Source organism: Brachionichthys hirsutus, chromosome 10 (genome assembly GCF_040956055.1).
Source record: "Brachionichthys hirsutus isolate HB-005 chromosome 10, CSIRO-AGI_Bhir_v1, whole genome shotgun sequence".
In the NCBI taxonomy this organism is placed as follows: domain Eukaryota; kingdom Metazoa; phylum Chordata; class Actinopteri; order Lophiiformes; family Brachionichthyidae; genus Brachionichthys; species Brachionichthys hirsutus.
In genome coordinates this window covers 8,136,781-8,156,634 of record NC_090906.1, presented here as the reverse complement: position 1 = coordinate 8,156,634, position 19,854 = coordinate 8,136,781, and the positions used below count along the sequence as shown (strand labels likewise).

General features: G+C 46.2%; 1 protein-coding gene across 1 annotated transcript; it reads left to right on the top strand.

Moving 5' to 3' along the window:
- Nucleotides 1–537: 537 nt before the first annotated feature.
- LOC137900904 (serine/threonine-protein kinase PAK 3) lies at nt 538–18,237 on the top strand. Its single transcript, XM_068745051.1, has 16 exons — nt 538–659; nt 9,623–9,816; nt 9,938–10,038; nt 10,638–10,791; nt 10,910–10,947; nt 12,704–12,766; nt 13,958–14,113; nt 14,203–14,377; nt 15,005–15,068; nt 15,949–15,997; nt 16,083–16,195; nt 17,024–17,141; nt 17,234–17,333; nt 17,553–17,749; nt 17,851–17,988; nt 18,148–18,237. The coding sequence occupies exons 2-16, from the start codon at nt 9,645–9,647 to the stop codon at nt 18,235–18,237; spliced, it is 1,728 nt and encodes a 575-aa protein (XP_068601152.1). The 5' UTR covers nt 538–659; nt 9,623–9,644.
- Nucleotides 18,238–19,854: the final 1,617 nt, after the last annotated feature.

Below are 19,854 nucleotides of genomic sequence, written 5' to 3'. Positions count from 1 at the left end.
TCTAATATATTAGCAGCATTACTGTGTCAAAAAAGAATATTATACACGTATAGCTAATACTCAAATTATATAATTACTTTTATTTATTTGGAGGACTGGTCATTTTAAACTGGGTTTAAATTATATATTATACTAATTTAACCTCCTTCCTGCACAAAATAAAAGCAGAGTACAGTATATTCCATTTACCACTGATAAAATAAATGCTCAGGTCATGATTGTTATACACTTTAAAAATATACAAAATGCGGTGATTTCATCAATTTGGTTGTCTCGTAATTGTTTAACATTTGTTGCAAATTACTTCATTTTCTATTTACTTTTTCTTTTTTTCCCTACTATTTATATGTAAACTCCCTCCCGCCTGCTGTTTGCTCCGTCAAACGGAAAACCAACCCCTGTCCGCCCCGTCGGCTGACTCCTCCTCCACGCCTCTCAGCCAATGGGCGAGGCAGGGCGGATGACATCACGGACTAGGGAACAGCGAGCAGCCAGTGGAGCATCCAGCCTGCCGAACAAGCTCCGCTTTCGGGCCCAGGAACTGCTCTGACGGCAGAATGGCTCTCCTGCCTTCGAGCTGTCAGTAGGACGATGAACCCCCGAGAGCTCCGGGCTCCGACGCGAAACACCGAGCCGGAGAATGTGAAGACATATTTCAGGTAAATCCCTCGCTGTGTGTGCAGTATGGGATGTGGAGGAGGGGGAGGAGGAGGAGGCTGCATATAGGGGTGCTTTGTAGCCTTTTTGCCCTTCTTCCACTCTGTATTCTGACCGGCCGAGGAGGCGGCGGCTTCATCAGCAGCCTGCCCGTGAGGGTGAGCTGGATGTCGGTATCATCACGAAGCCCAGCCCCGCCGCAGCCCCGCCGCAGCCCCGCGTCTCCGTGTGCCTCACAAATAGCATCTGTATTGATGGGGAGGTGTTGGAATCAATGGTGGCGTTTGTGCAGGCCTTGTGTGTGTGTGTGTGTGTGTGTGTGTGTGTGTTTGTGTGTGTGTGCGTGCGTGTGTGCGTGCGTGTGACAGTCCTAGAGAGATGCAGCAGCTGCAGCAGCAACACTGGAACAGAAAAAGCAGCAAAGCTATTTTGGGTCTGCCGATCCGAGGCTGACGGAGGGATCCGGGCTGTCTGTGCCTTCGGATGGGAAGGTGATGGCTGCTTCGCGTGCTGAGGAGGAGTGATCTTTTGTTGCCTCGGTTACGGCCTTTACAGGGAGGGTTTCATGAAGAAACGGCTTTTCCATTCAATGTCTACACACACACACACAGGGCAGAGAGGCGCCTCCGTCTTCTCGCTTTAACATGAATGTGTGTACCGGTTTCATGGCGGCTCTAGTGACAGGGAGATATACAACATCTGGTCACCTGACCTCACTGGGGATCAGGGGTGGGTGGGGGGGCCGGGGGGCTGGGCCTGTGAGCGCCGAGCTCTCCTACCTCTTGGGTTCTCCCACAGCCGGTGTTGGAGGGAGGAAGGGACCGGTTTGCCGCATTCATCAGGCCATCGCCGCTGTTCACACGCAGGCCGTGTCGTCAGGGCGATGGAGACATCCCGATCACAGTCATCCTCCAGCGCACGAGGAGCGTGGGCCGAGCGGGAGGCCCCGTTGTCCGGCTGTCGTGATGAATATGGATGTTTAGGGAGTCACATCGGTGAGCGAGGGATGGTGAGATAACTGTAAAGGGAATGGGCGGGAGGGGGGGGGGTGCTCTCTTCAACCCGTTTCTGTTGATACAGATGTGATGCAGCACTCCCACTCACTCCTGGTCCGTGTGTCCAAACTCCCAGAACACAGATTTCTACCTGGAATTGTGAAATTCCCTGTGAAGTCTGTCAGAGCCGAACGTAGTTTGTGCCGTGTGGAGACGAGGCCGAGTCAGAGCCCATCGGTGTGTGTGTGTGTGTGTGTGTGATGCGGCGATGCACCTTTATATCCATGCAGGCTATACAGCAGCTTCTCGCTCTGTGTCGGCTCCGCCTCATGAACATTTAATATTTTAAAGGAAAGCTTGCAGAGAGAAGCCATTGCCAGAGGAAAAAAATATGGTGGAATGTGTCAGGTCTGAGCTGCGTGCGTCCTGCTTTACTGAAAATAAAGGCGTCGATAAATTCTAAAAGCACGGAGTTTATGCTGTCAACATAAATTGTGCAGGCTAAATACCAAGCCTGGTGTTTGCCTGTATTGTTGTTTCCTCACATGAGGCTTGACATCAGTTAGCATCTCTGCTAATCATACATTTTCAAATGATTATTATTATGTAGAAAAATGCATTTACTAAATCATCATAGGATGTATATATATACTCAATTATTGCTTCAATAAATGACAATATGACTTTCCGTGCCTCATCAGTGGTTTTCTCATATTATATATATATATATTGTAGATGCGGTTCTGGACTTCCCCCCCGTGTTTCCTACCGGCCAGTGTAACCCAACACACACATCTTGTCTTACCTCACCTTGGCTAACAAAAGCGGCGGACACAGAACCGCATCTCGGCATCGCAGCCTGCCTGAAATATGATAGAGTTTGGCACACGGCACACGCAAACCGGCCTCCGCCTGCTCGGCGACTTGGCCTGGACGAGTTGCGCCGCCATCGCCCCGGTTCTGTTACCGGCCGGTGGGACCCGTCGCTGTAAATGTGCAGTGGCCTCGCGAGGGGCGTGGGTTTGTGTCTAAGGTCTTGTGGAAGGTGTGTCGGGGTTACACTCTGCGTGTCGTGGATTAGCATGCAGGATTGGAAGCCATCTGGCCATTTTGTCTCCGAGAGGGGAGGGAGAGTAAGCGAGAGAGATGGATGGAGGGAGACAGTTGGGGAACGCTCACACACTGACACATTGACACAGCTCCCGCTGTAATCTCCTTTGCTTGATGTCTGCTGCTTTTTTCCCTCTCCTCTGTGTGTGCGTGTGTGTGTGTGTGTGTGTGTTCGCCTGTTTATTTAATGACAAAGGTAGTTCTTGTGTGGCTGACGCGTCAAAACACAGATTGCAAATTTGGCTTCGAGAGAGCCGGAGGAATGTCTCTCCTGGGAATGAGGAGGATCCATAAATTGAGAGACTTCTAATGGCGCGTCGAGATGGAGAGCGTAAAACGCTAGAGATGGAATGGATGACGTGTGGGTTGAGAGATGAAGACGCTTCGCAGAGTCTTTGCAAGGACTTCCACATTTCCATATCAGCTGGAAGTCGCTTGAGGAGGAGGTGCGGGATCTGTCTCATCCAATAGGAACACGTCTATTTGCGCTCTTGTAGATTCCCTTTGCTTTGCTTCTCGAGCGGACGCCTCCACACGTTTCGCTCCATGAAGCCGCCTCCAACATTAACTGTCAGGAGTTCGGGTTCCGTCTCAGATGGATCCCTTGTTGAAACAAACGCACACCTCGCGGTGAGAGTGCGTGCAAAGTCATCGTTTGTTTCATCGACAGGAGAGATCTCAAAATTAATGACCCAGTAAATAGTCAATCAGTGGAGGAAGAAGTATTCCAGTCCTTTACTCGAGTAAAAGTACAAATAGCAACCTCTGAAAATACTCCACTACAAGGAAAAGTCCTCGGCTCAATACCTGTCTTTTAAGATCGCCGATGTGCTGGCGATGCGTCCAGGGTGTGCCCCGGCTGGCTTTGCAGAAGGGTTTACCCTCCTCCCCTCTCAAACATGCCCCGCCCATGCCACACCAACGCACACGACAATAGGGAGCCTTAAAGCAAACAGAAGCTGTTCTGGTTGTCACTTCTAAGCCACACTGCGTGAAGCATCGCTTGATCTATTGATCACACGTTTCCGTGTTGTCAAGGTCCGATATGAAAGTAAATCCTATTCGTTATTACAGCGTAATGTTTTAAACGTCACGCCGAATGTAGCGTTGCTTCCAGGGAAGCGCCGCTGCTGCTTGGCCGTGAAGGTGGCCGGTCACGTCGAAAGCTGCCTGACACGTCGAAGGATTTGGACATCCCCGTGGCCTCGTGGTCCAAGTTGCATAATTGATGACTCCAATGTCTTCCGCTTGATTCTGCCGCAGCTTCCTGTAAGCCGCCACAGACTCTGATCTACAACGCGGTTCCTACTCGCAATCTCTTTCTTAATTAGAGGTTAAGAGACGAAGCCATGCAAAGCACCTTCTAAAACACTTAGCATTTTCAAGCTAGTGCTCGAAGATGTCAGGAGAAAGAGAACAATGATCATCGTGCTTTGCTGTGATGAACGGTCTGTCGTTCAGGAAGCTCCGGTTTGAATAAACCGTTGCATAAATGTGCTTTCTGTCAGGGAGGAAGTCCAACACCAGGATTCTGTTTCACATTCAGCCACTCCTCGTCTAGGATGGGCCTCTTTGCAGTGTACTTGCCTTATGATGGTTTTATTACTGAAATGTAACATATATATGTAATACTGTAAGTAAAACCGTTGAGGGAGAGGGGGTTTATGAAACAGAAGCCTTCCCCAAGACAGGAAGCCAGTGGAGTCAGAGAGCTGAGAAATAAGGAAGCTTATTTTAATAGATTTTGTCTACTTGACTGAACGGGCCTCTGTGTGTTTCCTGCAACTATTCAATAGTTTTGTTTCATGCTTTTACTTGAATGGTGCTTACTTCTGCAGCTTAGATGTTCTTAATGAAGTGTGTGTGTGTGTGTGTGTGTGTGTGTGTGTGTGTGTGTGTGCGTGCGTGTGTGTGCGTGCGGGCATTTGAGTGGGCTTTTTCATCACACAGAGCATATCTCAAATAGGATTTTATATTTTCCAATAATTTCAAATTTTCACGTTTTGGTTGAAAAGTTGAATTTTGTCACTTTCTGTGGGTGAGATTTGTCTCAGACGGGGTTTCTGGGGTTTAACTGGAAAAAAACAGTTCAAAATGTTGTCAAAAATGTAATGTAAGAAAACACCTTACGATATTTACAGAAAATGTTTTCTTATTTTCTTTTTTCTTGACTCCTGCATCTCATCCGTGTCGTCATTGGGATGCGCTGTACTTTAGTGTGCTGGTTAGCACTGGGATAAGGTCAATGTAGGCCCGATTAGCAAACAAACATAAAGTGTCTCTTTTGGACTAAATGAGATTTAAATCAGAAAATCATGTATAATCGTGATGGTTTTAGTCTGAGGATGTCGATTCATCCTTATGAACACAATAAAAACATTTTGTGTGTACCAGAGTCGCTGGTTTTTACTTTTTTTTGGTCTATATAGAGTTTTTTTCAAACGATCAATTGAAAAAAAGTTTTTGTTTGTTTTGTGAGTCAGGTGCATTTGAGAGGGAGGAGTCTATCCAAACTCCTGATCTCATCGTGTTGTCATTTGCATATTTTCAACAAGCATAAGCCTTTAATAACATTCTGACCATTAGAAGCCCATGTGCATGTTTTATATCTTTCTCTGAAGACGTTCTCATCGGGCTAAATCTGGAATTGTCAGTTTGATCAATGTATTTATTTATTAATAAACCTGACTTTCCTGCAGGCAGTAAAGCGATTAACAAAAAGCGAAAACAACTGTTGCTATGAATATGTACTGAAGCTGTTGTTGCAGCGTCAATATGTAATCAAATCTATATTCATCACCAGCCTCGGTATTCGTCTTTGCTGCTGCTTTCAAATCTTGAATCAATAACATGTGAAATTAGACGCGTGATGAGGTCACTTGGACGGCTCTGTTCCGTGAATCAAACATTGGCGGCTATAGAGTAACTAGAGTTACGAGGTCTGACAGAGAAGGGCTCCAGAAACGAAGGCCGTGGAGCCTCTTGAGACAGACGTTGATACGTCCAGAAATATTTCATCGCAGTCGTCAGTTCTGTGTAATAGTATCCAGCTGTAATTTAATGTCCTGGTTTTTATCCCACGTCACGAGCAAAGCCAGGAGAGGGAAGCAGAAATGGGCTGAATCCATCCCGTCCGCCCATCCGCGCCTCATCAAGTTTCATTTCCACAGATGTTTCAACACAACAGTACTGTCTTCTGTTTCTAACGTTTCAAGTTAGCCTCATTCTGGGAGTGGGACACTGATCAATATTTTGTCACTAAACCTTTTCATTCATTCATTCTGTCTCTGTAATCTCCTATCCCGTGTAAGGCCGTGGGAGGCGGAGCCTATGCCAGTTGACCGAGTTCGGATGATTTTGAATTCTTCTGAATTGCATGTTTTTGGTGGAAGCCGAAGAACAAAGAGGGAACCCACGCCGACACGGGGAGAACGTAGATCGCTCCTCACAGAAAAGGTCTTCGGGGTAGATTTGAATCCTGGTGATTAGATTTAGAGGCGGTGAGGGCCGACCCCTGGGGTGGGAGGGGGGGGAGGGGGGGGGGGGGGGGGGGGGCTGAGCCAACAGAAAACTCGACTTCTCTGTGTTTGACTGGAGCAGCTGGCCAGAGGAGATCTCAAGCACAAAGAGACTGCTAATGAAGGACATGACCTTCATTAGAAATAAAAGGGTCTTCACCGTGACTGTGTGCATTTTATTGTGACCTCGTCAGGTCAGCCATTTCAGAGCGGAGTAATGACTTGTCGACCGTCTGTCCTCCAGTCCCGAGTGTCTGTGTTGACTGTTGTAAAGGGACAGGAGCACAGGCCAGCGTTTCTGACGAGGTGTCTCTGAAACACTCTCCAGTGGCCGCTAGAAGTGCTTCATGCACGGCGCCAAGATGGAGCTAACAATGCTAAGCTGCGGTTCTGGAGTGCCCCCCCCCCCTTACCTTCCTCCTCATCCTTTGAATGCCCTCTAGCCGTCCATCCCGTCCAAGTAATCAGCATCCAAGTCAAACAGAGAGCGTGTCCTAAGAGCTGGGCACGAAGAGCTGGGCTCATGCAGCCCTCCTCCCGCTTTCTTTTGGGGGGGGGGGCATTACTGGGCAGCCATTGGCTCAAGATTAGAGCCTCCTCCTCTGACAGCCGTTCGAATTCAGCTTTAATGTATGAAAACGCAGCGAAGACACCTGCCCTGCATGGATAGAAAACATTCCCAGTAATATCTGAGTGGAGGGGGCACGTCTGCAAAATGCCCCCCCCAAAGCACGGCGAGCAGAACGAGCTTTGATCTTTTACATTTTGCTCTCTGAGCGATTGTCCGGCTCCGTGGACGACTCTCTTCAGCATCGGGCCGGATGCAGGCGCCGAGTTGCTCTGTGATGCTGAGAGACCAGCCGATGTGCGTTTCGCTGACTGCTTGCCTTCCCGTCAGTCTGCGCAGTAAAGAGGTCAGTGTTTTATGTCGGCGCAGACATCCCTGATTCTTTGTCACGAATCGTCGGCCATCTTTTTTGCTGCCGTCGGCATCAGGTGACACAGCGAGTGAGAGATTTGTGGTCAATAACTCTTGCGTTCCTGTGATCTCCTGTTGTGTTTCTCCAGCTGGCCGCTCAGATCCCTCCTCCGGCCTGAGGTAGAAATGACTGAAGTCGGACTCCGGCATGTTTTTCGCCTCAATAATTCATCTCTGCTGCTCTCAAGTAGCCCTTTCAACTGCATCATCACATTTAGGAGCCTGTGCTGTTCCTAATATGTTGCATGAACTCAAGGAGGACGGTGCAACAGTGTCCATTTTATCTTTGTGTGGGGGAGGAACCCTTCAGACTAATGTCAGATGATGCTTTGATGATGGCATTGATTTGGGTCCTCTGTATTTGCCGACTGGATAGCGACCTCATCGATTGGTTGGCTGCTGTCAGACTTCCTGCGTGGGATACATGTGTGCTTGTTAGTGAGTCCGCTTCTAGTGCCTGACTATAAAAGCTGCAGGACGTACTTGTAGCCTGCAAGAATGTGTTCATTGCAGTGTTAACGGATCAACAGAAGCATCAGTTCACAGCTGCTTTAACATGTCCCCTGTACGTCCTTATCGGGGACAACAACTTGACACGGTGTCTCTGTCCTTCTTTAGCCTGAGACGCTTTCTGCTGCAGTTTTCCCACTGCGCTGCGACGGCCTCTTTGTTGGCGACTCCGAGTCGCTGTAGCGTGTTGTGACATTCCCCCCCATTAACAGCAGAGCTTCGCCTGGTTTTGTGACACGCCTAACCTCAAAGCTCAAGAAACCTGTTTGCTGTTGTTATTATGACTCACCCAGCATGGTCGAAACTTCCAGCAGCCAAGAATCTCACAAGATCCTGGCGATAAACCAGGACGATGATGTTAGAATGTGCATTAACGTTAAGATCATGAATGTCTGTCATTAAAAAAAAAAAAAAATAGCTATATAGTTCCTTGCCGATACACTGGATTAACATTTATCTTTACTTTGTGCAGGCAGGAGTGAGTTGTTTGAGAATATTAGTTTCTCATGGATACAGCTGCACTTTGAAAGGCTTACAATAAGGTTCCTGCCAATTTATGAGCGGAAGGGAGGGAGTTAACTTTATTAGGAAATAACTATCATGGTAGTTGGATCTTCAAGACTTTTCACATGACATGTTATTGGTAAATGGTGGTTTCATAGTCGAGTTCGTGAATCAGAGTTGATTTGTAACAGATTTTAGAATCCTTAAATGGGGTTTCCAATCTTTTTTTACCGACTCCATTCTGGATTCCATCCAGATTAAATTTGGTGGTGAGATAGAGCCCCCCCCCCCACATGAATGTGTCATATAAACATCGGCCAATAATCAACCGAGATATTGAGGAACACATTTTGAAGCTCCATTGACTGCAATGCTACCGAAAATTTCAAAGTGATCCGGAATCCAGGATCGTCACCAAAATGAAATCATCTGTTCCCGGTAACATTCCCAACATTTCATCCAGATCCATCCAGAACCTTTTGAGTTATCTTGCTGACAGACGGACGGACGGACAGACAAACGCTGCCTCACCTCGGCGGAGGCGATTGTGCTCGGATGCTGAGAAGACACGCGTGTCGTTTGTCTGAGGCAGTTGGCGCCCGACCAGGAACCAAGGAGTAGCCTTTGTTTCCTAATGTAGGTCTCCACTAAGGGGGGCAGCTTGGACGACCCGCTTTCTGGGGCAATTGTGCTGCACATCCCATGATGGGCTTGGCCTCCGGGTGAGACGGTGGAGGAGTTGGGTAGATGAGCGGATCATAAGTGATGGAAGCGTTTTCTCTTGCCAGCTTCTCTTAGAATCAACCCCTGGCTGACCCGACAGAGCCGCTGGTCACCAGAGTTCACCGCATGCGCCAGATAACCGCCATTCAAACCGGCCAACGTCACAGTTTCTGGAGTCCTGTCATCCTTTAAATCTAAATAAACTCTATATCAACTGTGCAAAGCATCAGCTCTGTTCACTTTTACTTTTCATGGTTGGTGTGTTAAGATGCCGAGAACAGTTTAGAACCTTTTGGTGATGATCCAGATCACCAAGTGGACGGTGTAAATCTAATTAGGAGGGGAACGAGCAGCTCGGCAGAGGTCTGCGCTCTGTGAGATATTATTGTTATTATCTGTCTAATCTAAAGCTATTATTTTTTGGGAATTGATCTTAAAGCATCAATTCAGGGTGTGGGAAACTGTATTTCTCATTTTAGTCCCGTGGTAATATATTTTGCTTATGTATTCTAGACATAAGTTTCAGTCAAAATTCAGGTTATATGTTTCTAACCTTCTTCACGTGCCTCTGATATCCCCCCCCCCTAGTCAGTCTTAACAGTAGTGTGTCCCTTTGTCTTTGACAGGACATTGTGAGTGCTACCAAAGATGTCTGATAGTGTCGATATTGAAGAGAAACCACCAGCCCCCCCCTTGAGAATGAACAGTAGTTCCAGAGACTCTTCATCGTTGAATCACGCCTCTAAACCACTTCCAATGGCTCCCGAAGAGAAAAACAAGAAAGTCCGCCTTCGTTCTATTTTCCCCGGGGGAGACAAGAGTGAGTGTCTTCTTCTCCGTCACTCTCAACACATGAATGCAGTTTTATTATCATTATTATATTCCTACATATTAGAATACTACACATAACCCTTGAATGTTTCTTTCTTTGTCTCCTTTAGCCAACAAGAAGAAAGAGAAGGAGCGTCCTGAGATTTCCCTACCCTCTGACTTTGAACACACCATTCATGTTGGATTTGATGCTGTAACAGGAGAATTCACAGTGAGTATCTCTTTCTCCAGACAATCAGATGCAAGAATTAGAAAATTGCCTTTTTTTTGGATGTAAAGGAATCTGTAAAGGATTCCTTAATGGCTGTGTGAAGAGCAAGTTTTCTTTCTGCCAGTCTGTCCTATAAATGTCTCTCTTGTCTTCCAGTATAAAAAAAACAAAACCCTTTGCTGCTACATCCTGGTCTAAACGTGAACTCCCTCTGAAACGTGCTAATCCTTGACGTGGAGCTGCAGTCACGACTTGTTTATCTTCTCTTTTCTGAAAGTCCCAAATGCTTTGTTAGTTTAGCTCTTCACACAGACGTTACACTAAAAAAAACAAAATTACAGCTGTGCATATAGTTCCTAAAATCAAAAAAGCAAACTCATGTCAGTAAATTTCCAAGAAAAAATATTTTAACCACCAAAATAAATTAATTTTGGTGACATTCTGGAAATAAAATATGACCATTCAAAGAGGTTGGTTTGATTTATGTTGATTTCACCAGATTCTGGCCTCGAATCAAGGACCGTCGACGACCGATACGCTTTCCTCAAGCTAAAACGTCACATTCCATTTTGAAGCTTTGACCTCCGTTTCTTCTGCAGGGTATCCCAGAGCAGTGGGCTCGACTCCTACAGACCTCAAACATCACCAAGCTGGAACAGAAGAAGAACCCGCAGGCCGTGCTTGATGTCTTAAAGTTCTACGACTCCAAAGAGACCGTGAACAACCAGAAATACATGAGCTTCACCTCGGGAGGTCGGCAAGGCGCAAACTCAGAAAGCATAACATTAAACACCAACATGAAAAGATGTGTCGGCTCTTTAATTTTGAATTCTAAATAAACGTTTATGTACGTGTTCCTTGTCTGTTTCAGACAAGTCGGCACACGGGTACATCGCAGCGAACACTCTGGTGAGCTCTTTTAATTCCTTTAACTTACTTTAGTTGTGTGTTTTTCTCTGTGTTACATCTAAGAATACGTGTTAATGGGGGAAACACCATAAACTGATTCTTCTCTGACAAAATATGTCAGTTAATAGTAGCTAGCTGACATTTAAGGATCGATTTCAAACGAACGAATGTAGTATTTATTAGGTTTTTAGTTAAATATGGGCTGTTTCGTTAGCGGTTGCTACTTTGGTTTGATTTGTTGACGTGCATATTTTGACCTGCTTTGACTCTCTGGTAATCCTTGATATGTATTTAAGTAAAATGAAGTGAAAGCATTACAAAGGCATTGTGGAACACCACTGAAATGAAAGTAATAAATGTCTGGCGCTAACAGGTAAGTGGAGGCGCTACTCCTTCGCTGTGAACCTCTCTGGCTCGGCTGCAGTAGATCTTCTCGCTTTCCTCTCACTCACTCCCATCAGGAAATCTCTGGGATAGACTTTTTACTTTCCAGAATGTCTGTTGCCACTAATGGACAGAGAAAAGTGTGTGCCGTCCTCTAGAGGCTTACCGCCTTCAGTCTGCAGTGATAATGCTCTAATTGTTATACATGCCAATCAGTTTCCTGCTCAGAAACGGTGACCGCTCCCAGAGCTGCTGCTGCTGCTGCTGCTCATTGTTTATTTTTCCAATCGACTTAGCCGGATTTTGGAATACCCATAGACGGGCTTTGCTGGAGGCTCAACTGCATCTCGAAGGACTCCTGCTGTGCTGACCTCATTCCTGGCTTTGGCCAGAGTAATCTATGCTTTGAACGCACCAGCCTGCACGCACTCAGCTGGGAGGAAGTGGAATCCCAGTCTTTGCGGCGTGATTCGCTGCCCCCAGGCAAACTGCAGCAGCAGCAGCAGCGCCACTTAACGCAGTGTTATTGCTTGAAAGGCCGCATCGCCTCTGAAGGGCGAGTGGGCGCGGCACTGTCTTAGGCCCACTGGAGGTATTTGTGAGTATCTCGGTCTTGCACCGTCACAGTGGTTCGTGGTCTGCAGAGGTGACTCAGCTATTGGCTGCAGCGCCACGCATTTCATCCCAGGATTGGGCCGCAGGCAAGCAGAACTGCAGGAATGATGCCAATATTTGGTCCGGAGAAGCAAAACGTCTCTTTAAGAGAGAAACGGTAACTTGTCAGGAGCTGACTGAGTCTGTCTCTCTGATTACCACCTTCAATTAATATTTGAGAGCTAGTCCGTTATCTTTCATGTGCAAGTTGCTTTCTGATCACATACACATATATCCTACCGTTTTCTTGTCTTGTTAATAAGGATTAAAATAGGCATACAGCTGCTCTCTCTCTCATTTTCCCATAAGGTCAGTTTGGATGGCTAGAAGAGGGAATTGATTGCGATGTCATTATAGTCCTCTACGTGTCACATCCTAAACCGACCTTTGTTCAGACGAGGAAGTCGAAATTGAATTTAGAACATCCTCGAGAATATCTAAATTTCACCTTAGACTAGATTTGCTCACTCAAAGGACAGGGTGAAGTGGAGAAGTTGATTTGCTGTGGCAAGCCGGAAGGAATAAAAGTGGAAGTGCTATAGGCTTGGGCCTGGACAGTCCTCAGGTGGTGCAGAGGACAAGTTAGAAACCGAACATCCATCCCTCTGTAGCGTACCCCTGCCCCCCCCCCCCCCCCCATCCCAAAAGTCCCCCTCCTCTTAAACATTGTGTGGGTTTGTTTTGAGTAAAACCTCCCATTCTCAACCTTCACATTCAGAACCGGTTGCTGTCATCTGGGCCTCCTGTCAGCCTTAGAACCTGCAGCGCATTATTTGACAAGGTAACTCCTCCATATTACTCTGCATACAATGTATCTGCATTGGCTTTGAAGCTAAATTTGACCTCCTAGTTTTTCTTAATGCAATGCAAATGCAATGCTAATGCAAACTGCACACACACACATTTGGTTTCCAGGCGGGTTTGTTTTTGTAGATGTAGTTTCTACCCTCGGCAAGAGCTCCGCTTATCTTTTTCTAGAACGGGGGGGGCGGACATGCCACAGAGGGTTGTGATGACTGAAACTGCATGTATGAGCTCATGTTCCACACAACCTGAACCACATTGCTAACAATGCTTGCAATTTCATGATCATTTAGCGCATGATTATGAAGGAAACACGTGCCACTGCTTACAGTTAGACAGACACTCATTTCTGCACTGCAGTCTTGGCCCAGTCCTTCCTGGAGTAGGCCGGAGACCCAGTACGAGTGACTGACTGGGGCTCTCCTCCTCAAGGACTTTCCCTTTAATCATTAGAACGAAGCTGCGCTGCTTCATTTTACGCATGATGGGACTGGAGGTGGATGACAAAGTTTCCACTCCGTAAGAGGAAGATGATCCAAGGCCAGCAGAGTTTTGAATGGCTGTAAATAAAGGCTGAACATTAGGCGTCATAAAATATGCCTGAGGCTTATTAATCACACACGTTACGAGGCGTCTTTCATATCAAGAGGATGTTCAAGTTCATCACCATATTGTACATGGCTGCAGTGTGGGCGGCATGCTTTCTATTAGCTCACGTAAACTGCTCTGGCTCGCGCTCTTTTAATGCTTCTCTCTTAAGCTGCCGCTGAACTCACAATATCTCATGTCACTATTAACAGAATCGCTCCTGAGAATTTCACTGCAGTCATTTCCTGCCATTTTTATTTCACATGAAATGTCAGATGTACTGCCACAAGGTCAAGCATTTCAGCAGACCTTTGTGAGGTCATTATTTCACCACTATATCTCCAAAGTAATGGATATGGTGTATTTCCCCACCCCCCCCCCCACCCCCCATCACTAGGACTTGCATGATCGAGAAAGGTCTATTGATGTCATGCTGGTTTTGGGGTTCTCTGCAGAACGTTCTCTGTTGTAACAACTCATCACGAACTAGAAATAACAATTTAAAAACAGTAAAAAAAAAGGTTCTACACACAATTCTTTCATTACGTGCAGCTCCATTCGCTTACATTTCTGCCCACAGGCTGCCAAAACATCATCATCAGATCCCCCAATTGCTCCACCTGTGTCGGAGGAGGAAGACGAGGAAGAAGAGGAGGAGGAGGAGGAAGAAGAAGAGGAAGATGACGATGACGAACTCCCGCCTGTCATTGCGCCTCGGCCCGAGCACACCAAATCTGTGAGTTCACTAGCCAGGAGTTGGTGAAATCCTCCTGCTGCGACTGCAGCCCCTGACTTGGGATGTCCTTGACTCTGGCCTCCTCCCAGATCTACACGCGCTCCGTCATGGACCCGCCAAAGCCCCCCACCCCCGCGAAGGAAGTGCTGACTCCCCCAGAGCCGCAGGACCAGCCAGACAACACGTCCAGCACCATGTACCGCCACACCGACCGCCAGAGGAAGAAGTCCAAAATGACGGATGAGGAGATTTTAGAGCGACTCAGTATGTCTTCAGTTGTCTTTAAATTTACGAGGGAAGAGTGTTGGAAACACCGAGACACGTTCACCAGCCACAAAAAGAGCAAGCATTGTCAGATTATGGATTCTTTTATTTTTGTAAATGATTATAATAGCATAAAGCACAGTACCCGAAACATGGTGGAGAAGTCCTGTATCTTATCTTGTGTATTTAAACTATTAATACAAACATACACAAAGTTATATATGCTCACTATTCTAGTTTTTTTTTAATGTATTTATAAGCAATCCCAAAATTCAAAATCCTGATGATGCCACGTTTGTGAATAACTCTCTGTGCTCAGAAGACGGCAGGCCGCCTGATTTCTTTCCACTCATTACTTCTAGTGCACCTGTTTTGTGTGTTTTTTATAAATTAGGCATTAGAAGGGAGAGCAACTAATGTCCTCAAATTTGGACAAATATTTTTGTCCTTGCATTCATTCTCCTCAGACTGCTCCAGTTTGCCAGCATGCATCGCAAACCACAAATGCAGCGCACTGCCTTTTTTATTCCGGGGATGTTTTCTGTCCGTATGGGTATTCGTGTAAACGCTGTGGACCGCCCACACAACAATCAACCTTTATTACATGTCTGCTTTTCTTTTGCTCAGGGAGTATTGTGAGCGTGGGGGATCCCAAGAAGAAGTACACTCGCTTTGAGAAAATAGGACAAGGGTGAGTCTGTCTGCGGCCATAAACGGGTCACGCTTTATGACACATAGACATTAGCAGCAGTCGGTCTGACCAGCAGAGAGGGAGCGGTACACAGGCTGAAGGACTGTGAAGACACCAGAGAGGAAGTGAAGGCTGTATCCTGAAATGGCCCTGGGTTAGATTAGCTCGGTCATCGCTCGCGCTCTGCTGTTCTCTCACGCTCCATTCAATTGATATTGACAGCTAACTATTTGCACGCTTGATCAGGAAACTGCAGATAACTACCTAAGTATATGCTCGGTGTTCCCTCGTTAGGTGCAGTTCAAAAGGGCTAAAGCGGAAGCTTGATTTCATAGCTGGATTTAAGATGAGTTACACTTCCAAATAAGGACACGAATGGCTCTGTGCAATTCCTTAAACTTGCAGTTGTAAACCATCAATCTCCTCTGGATGCAGCGCAGGAAGCGACCAAAATTAACTTTTCATGTCTCTGACATCAGGAAAGGTGAAATAAAAATGCTCAAAAACTGGAAACATGCAAACTAGTTCACACAATCCAGTTATATCCATCTCAGCAGAGCACAGTTTCTTAGTTAAGCCTGATCATTTGCGGTCTGAATGATGCATGAAATTAATATTCCTCCTCACCAGATTGATACAGGAACATTATTCGATCATACTCTGTCCTCTTAAACCTGCCTCTGGAATAACGGCAGCACCAAATGATCATAAATCCTGAATAATTCAGGATTTATGATCATGAATTGGTGTTGTAAACGGTACATTGATTTTCACAGCTTCCTCTGTACAACAAAAATAGTAATCATATAAAATTGTCATATTGTGAATTTAGTGTTATTTATGTTTTCACCAAAGTGATTTTGATCTTGTGTTTCACCAGAGCCTCTGGCACTGTTTACACCGCTATCGACATAGCAACCGGCCAAGAGGTTTGTCACATTCTGATGTAAATGTCCCGACTCAGCCACCGGGCTTGTCTGTTTGTTTGAGCTGGACGATCGTCTCTTTTCTCAGGTGGCTATCAAGCAGATGAACCTGCAGCAGCAGCCCAAGAAAGAGTTGATTATCAATGAGATTCTGGTGATGAGGGAAAACAAAAACTCCAACATAGTAAACTACCTGGACAGGTTAGTTTTCACACGCAGGGTCACATTTTACACAAACGTTATTTACCTGCACCAAGGAGTTTGCTTGTTTGTTTGTCTGTTTGTTTGTTAGCAGGATTACAGAAAAGATTCTGGATGGATGTTGATGAAAACAAATCATAAAATGGGTCTTGATCTAATTTAGATTTCATTAAATTATGAGCGCGATTCCGGATACCCGCCTGGATACAAAAAAATTGAAAAGCATTAATCTAAAGGTACAGTGGTGCCACCTACTGTCTCAATATGGGGAGTAGGATCAAAGGACAACCGTCCATCTTCTCTGGACACTTGGGGACAGCCGAGGCCCAGCTTGGTGCCACGGTGGTTAGCACAAGCCATAACGGCGTCATTCCCTCTATAGGAGCTTTTCTATTTTCCTCTTTTCTATTTCATGCATTCAGTTTGTTGACTTATTATTAGCCACTAGTCTATTGTGTGCTTATTGTCTTAATGCAAGAAAAACGTAGCAAGCAAGAAGGTTCTGGGTTCTTATCCTGACCCGGGGCCTCGCTGTGTCCTGTTCTGTATGTCTCTGTCGGTTCCCTCCAGGTTCTCCAGCTTCCATGCAGTCGAGCTGACTTAGTGACTCTGAGAATTTCCTTTGGGAATAATAAAATGTTTCTCTCTCTCTCTCTCTTTTATAAAGATGCTTCTCCTCTTCTCAGGAAGTTCTGTTCTCCTTCTCACCACATCTGCCCGTATCAAGCCTGAATTATTGATTCTTCAGTGCTGAGTCTGAACTGAAAACCCCAAACGTGAAATTCAGTCAAACCACAAGATGGTTAACATTTGTCTTCTCTTTTTTAGCTACTTGGTGGGAGACGAGTTGTGGGTGGTGATGGAGTACTTGGCCGGCGGCTCGTTGACAGATGTGGTGACTGAAACCTGCATGGACGAGGGCCAGATTGCTGCAGTCTGCAGAGAGGTCAGCACCAGCCGCTGCTTCTGTGACGGCGAGGATCTGACCTTTGCGTTCAGCCGTACATTTGAACATTAATCTTATTTCTCACTCTGCAGTGTCTTCAAGCCCTGGACTTCCTTCACTCCAACCAGGTGATTCATAGAGACATAAAGAGTGACAACATCCTCTTGGGTATGGACGGATCTGTGAAGCTCAGTGAGTCTGTCTCTTTGCTTCATGTAAATCTGCTGCTGGCTTAAGCGTAGGTAGAATGAAACAGAAAGCACCGTCTGTGATAGAATTATTTAAGATCTGTATGTGAAAGACCCGCAAAAAACACATAAGCCAGTAAAAGCTGACATGTTTGATGTGCTCGAGCAGAATGCAAACAAAGAAAATAATGCCTCCCCCCCCCCACTCCGTCTCTCTCTGCAGCCGACTTTGGCTTCTGTGCCCAAATCACTCCAGAACAGAACAAGCGCAGCACGATGGTGGGAACGCCCTACTGGATGGCGCCAGAAGTGGTGACTCGAAAGGCTTACGGCCCAAAAGTGGATATCTGGTCTCTGGGAATTATGGCGATAGAGATGGTGGAGGGAGAACCACCCTACCTGAATGAGAATCCTCTCCGGGTAAGACATGAGGGAGCTGGATGCCGCTACGCTATTGGTCGTAGACGTCGCCTGTTAATCTTTGGCCGTGGCTTCGTTTGATGGTCGCTTTGACTCTCCAGGCGCTGTACCTGATCGCTACTAATGGGACCCCAGAGCTGCAAAATCCCGAGAGGTTGTCATCTGTGTTCAGAGACTTCCTCAATCGCTGCCTGGAGATGGATGTGGACCGTAGAGGCTCTGCTAAGGAGCTGCTGCAGGTGGGCCCAAGTCTTTAAGCAGCCGTGCACAAACTCTCGTAGCTCTGATAAAACGCTTTCGAACCGAGTCACAATCTCACCTGTACTTTCATTATCACCTCACTGTCAGCTCTCATTAGCGCCACGCCTACACGTCTTTATGCTTTCTGTCCTCTGCAGCATTCCTTCCTCAAGCTGGCAAAGCCTCTATCCAGCCTGACGCCTCTGATTGTAGCTGCGAAGGAAGCCATAAAGAACAGCAGTCGCTAGGGAGGCCCCCCCCCAGGTGTCCCCCACCTGAGGCTGGAGCCCTGCCCTGGATGTGTGGGTTCACTGGGGCTTGGGTGTATGGGTGGTGGGTGACGTGAAGGTGACAGCACAAAGAGGAGGGGGGGTCTTTGTGATTTACGGTGACAGCACAAGGACTAATGCCCCCCCCCCCCAGGCCTCCTCTTGGGCCACGCTGCAAAACAGACCTTGCCTCCTCGTTTACTTCTCCAGCACTCTGTACATTTAAAGCAGTCCATCACGAGTATGTGTGTGTGTGTGTGTGTGTGTGTGTGTGTGTGGCAGGGGGGTGGGGGGGGGGGGTGTTACGTGTACAAACTGTGCACATCTCTTTGTGTCATATGTCTTGTTTGGCAGCAAACCATAAAACATGATGGAAAAGAAAATGTGCTCGTTTTCAAGAAGAGACTTCTGAAGGAGAAAATGACAGAAACTGAGGAGCCTGGGATTCCTGATTCCTTCCTGGCCGGCTTTATGCTTGGTCTTCTCATCTCCACCCCCCCACCCCCCCGTGGAGCGCCATCAGGCCGACTGGCATCTGCATTGATCTGCTGATGTGACAGATTGACTCTGGGACACAACCTTTGCCTGCATGACTACGGCTCTGTGGAGAAACGCTGCTGCTCTGAGATGATCACATCTCAAGGTGGCATATTAATGTAAGTGTGTGTGTGTGAGAGAGAGAGAGAGAGAGGGGATTCAGCTACAGGGGAACAGTCAGAAATAGTTTAATTTGACATACGACAGCTTTAAATAGCTTTTATTGAGCTGCTTTTTCCTCTGATGACGTGGGTCTCATCTTTCACCTGCTCTCTGTCCTATGACATCACAGGAGTTAATTTGTTGCTCTCTTTCCATCACTGTTTTCTTCCTTTAATACTATGGATATTCAAAATATTTAAATGCTGCTTATGCTAGAGTTCCCTACATAAAACATGTGAAGGAAAAGGAGAGGCCAAAAAATATATTAAAATAATTCTACCAAAATATATCTTCATAATTCTATGATTATTGTGAGAAGTTAAAACATTTCCACATTTCAACTTCTGTGACCAAATAGAGGGTTGTGATTATTTACCTGATATCACATCCCTGTAGCCTCGGACCTGAAGCAGGAAAGTGGCCTTTTCTTTTTTTCAAAAGAAATTAACATTTTAAGTGCAGTACTATTCACTATTAATTAATATACTATTAATGCTAATGATCTGTCCAACATGGCCCTTAAAAAAATCAGCATGCAATTTGTTGATTATTTATTTATTAATTTTTCACAGAATGAGCTACGACAATGTGAAATACAGTCAAAATATTAATTCAGTTTTGGAAATGCAAAATTTAATATTTTGTGAAGGAACATAGGCGTACACATCTAATGTCATCCTCAACCTACTTGCCCCCTCCCTGTCTTCTTCGTTGGTAATTAAGAGGCTGCTCGCTCTTGCTTTGGTGCCCTCTTTGTCTTTTAATGGAGTCTTGTGCGATTTCTTTTACGTCATGAGAAGGGGAATGTTGTTATCCAATGAGCAAAGCACTGAGTGCCATTTTATGATTGTACCTCCTGATCAGCGCCGAAAACAGAGCTCCGTGTGTTTTTTAGCT

Coding starts and splice junctions, on each gene's coding strand:
- LOC137900904 (XM_068745051.1), top strand. CDS start 9,645: ATGTCTGATAGTGTCGATATTGAAGAGAAACCACCAGCCCCCCCCTTG. Junction 9,817..9,937: donor TTTCCCCGGGGGAGACAAGA/GTGAGTGTCTTC, acceptor TGTCTCCTTTAG/CCAACAAGAAGAAAGAGAAG. Junction 17,334..17,552: donor GGACGGATCTGTGAAGCTCA/GTGAGTCTGTCT, acceptor CTCTCTCTGCAG/CCGACTTTGGCTTCTGTGCC.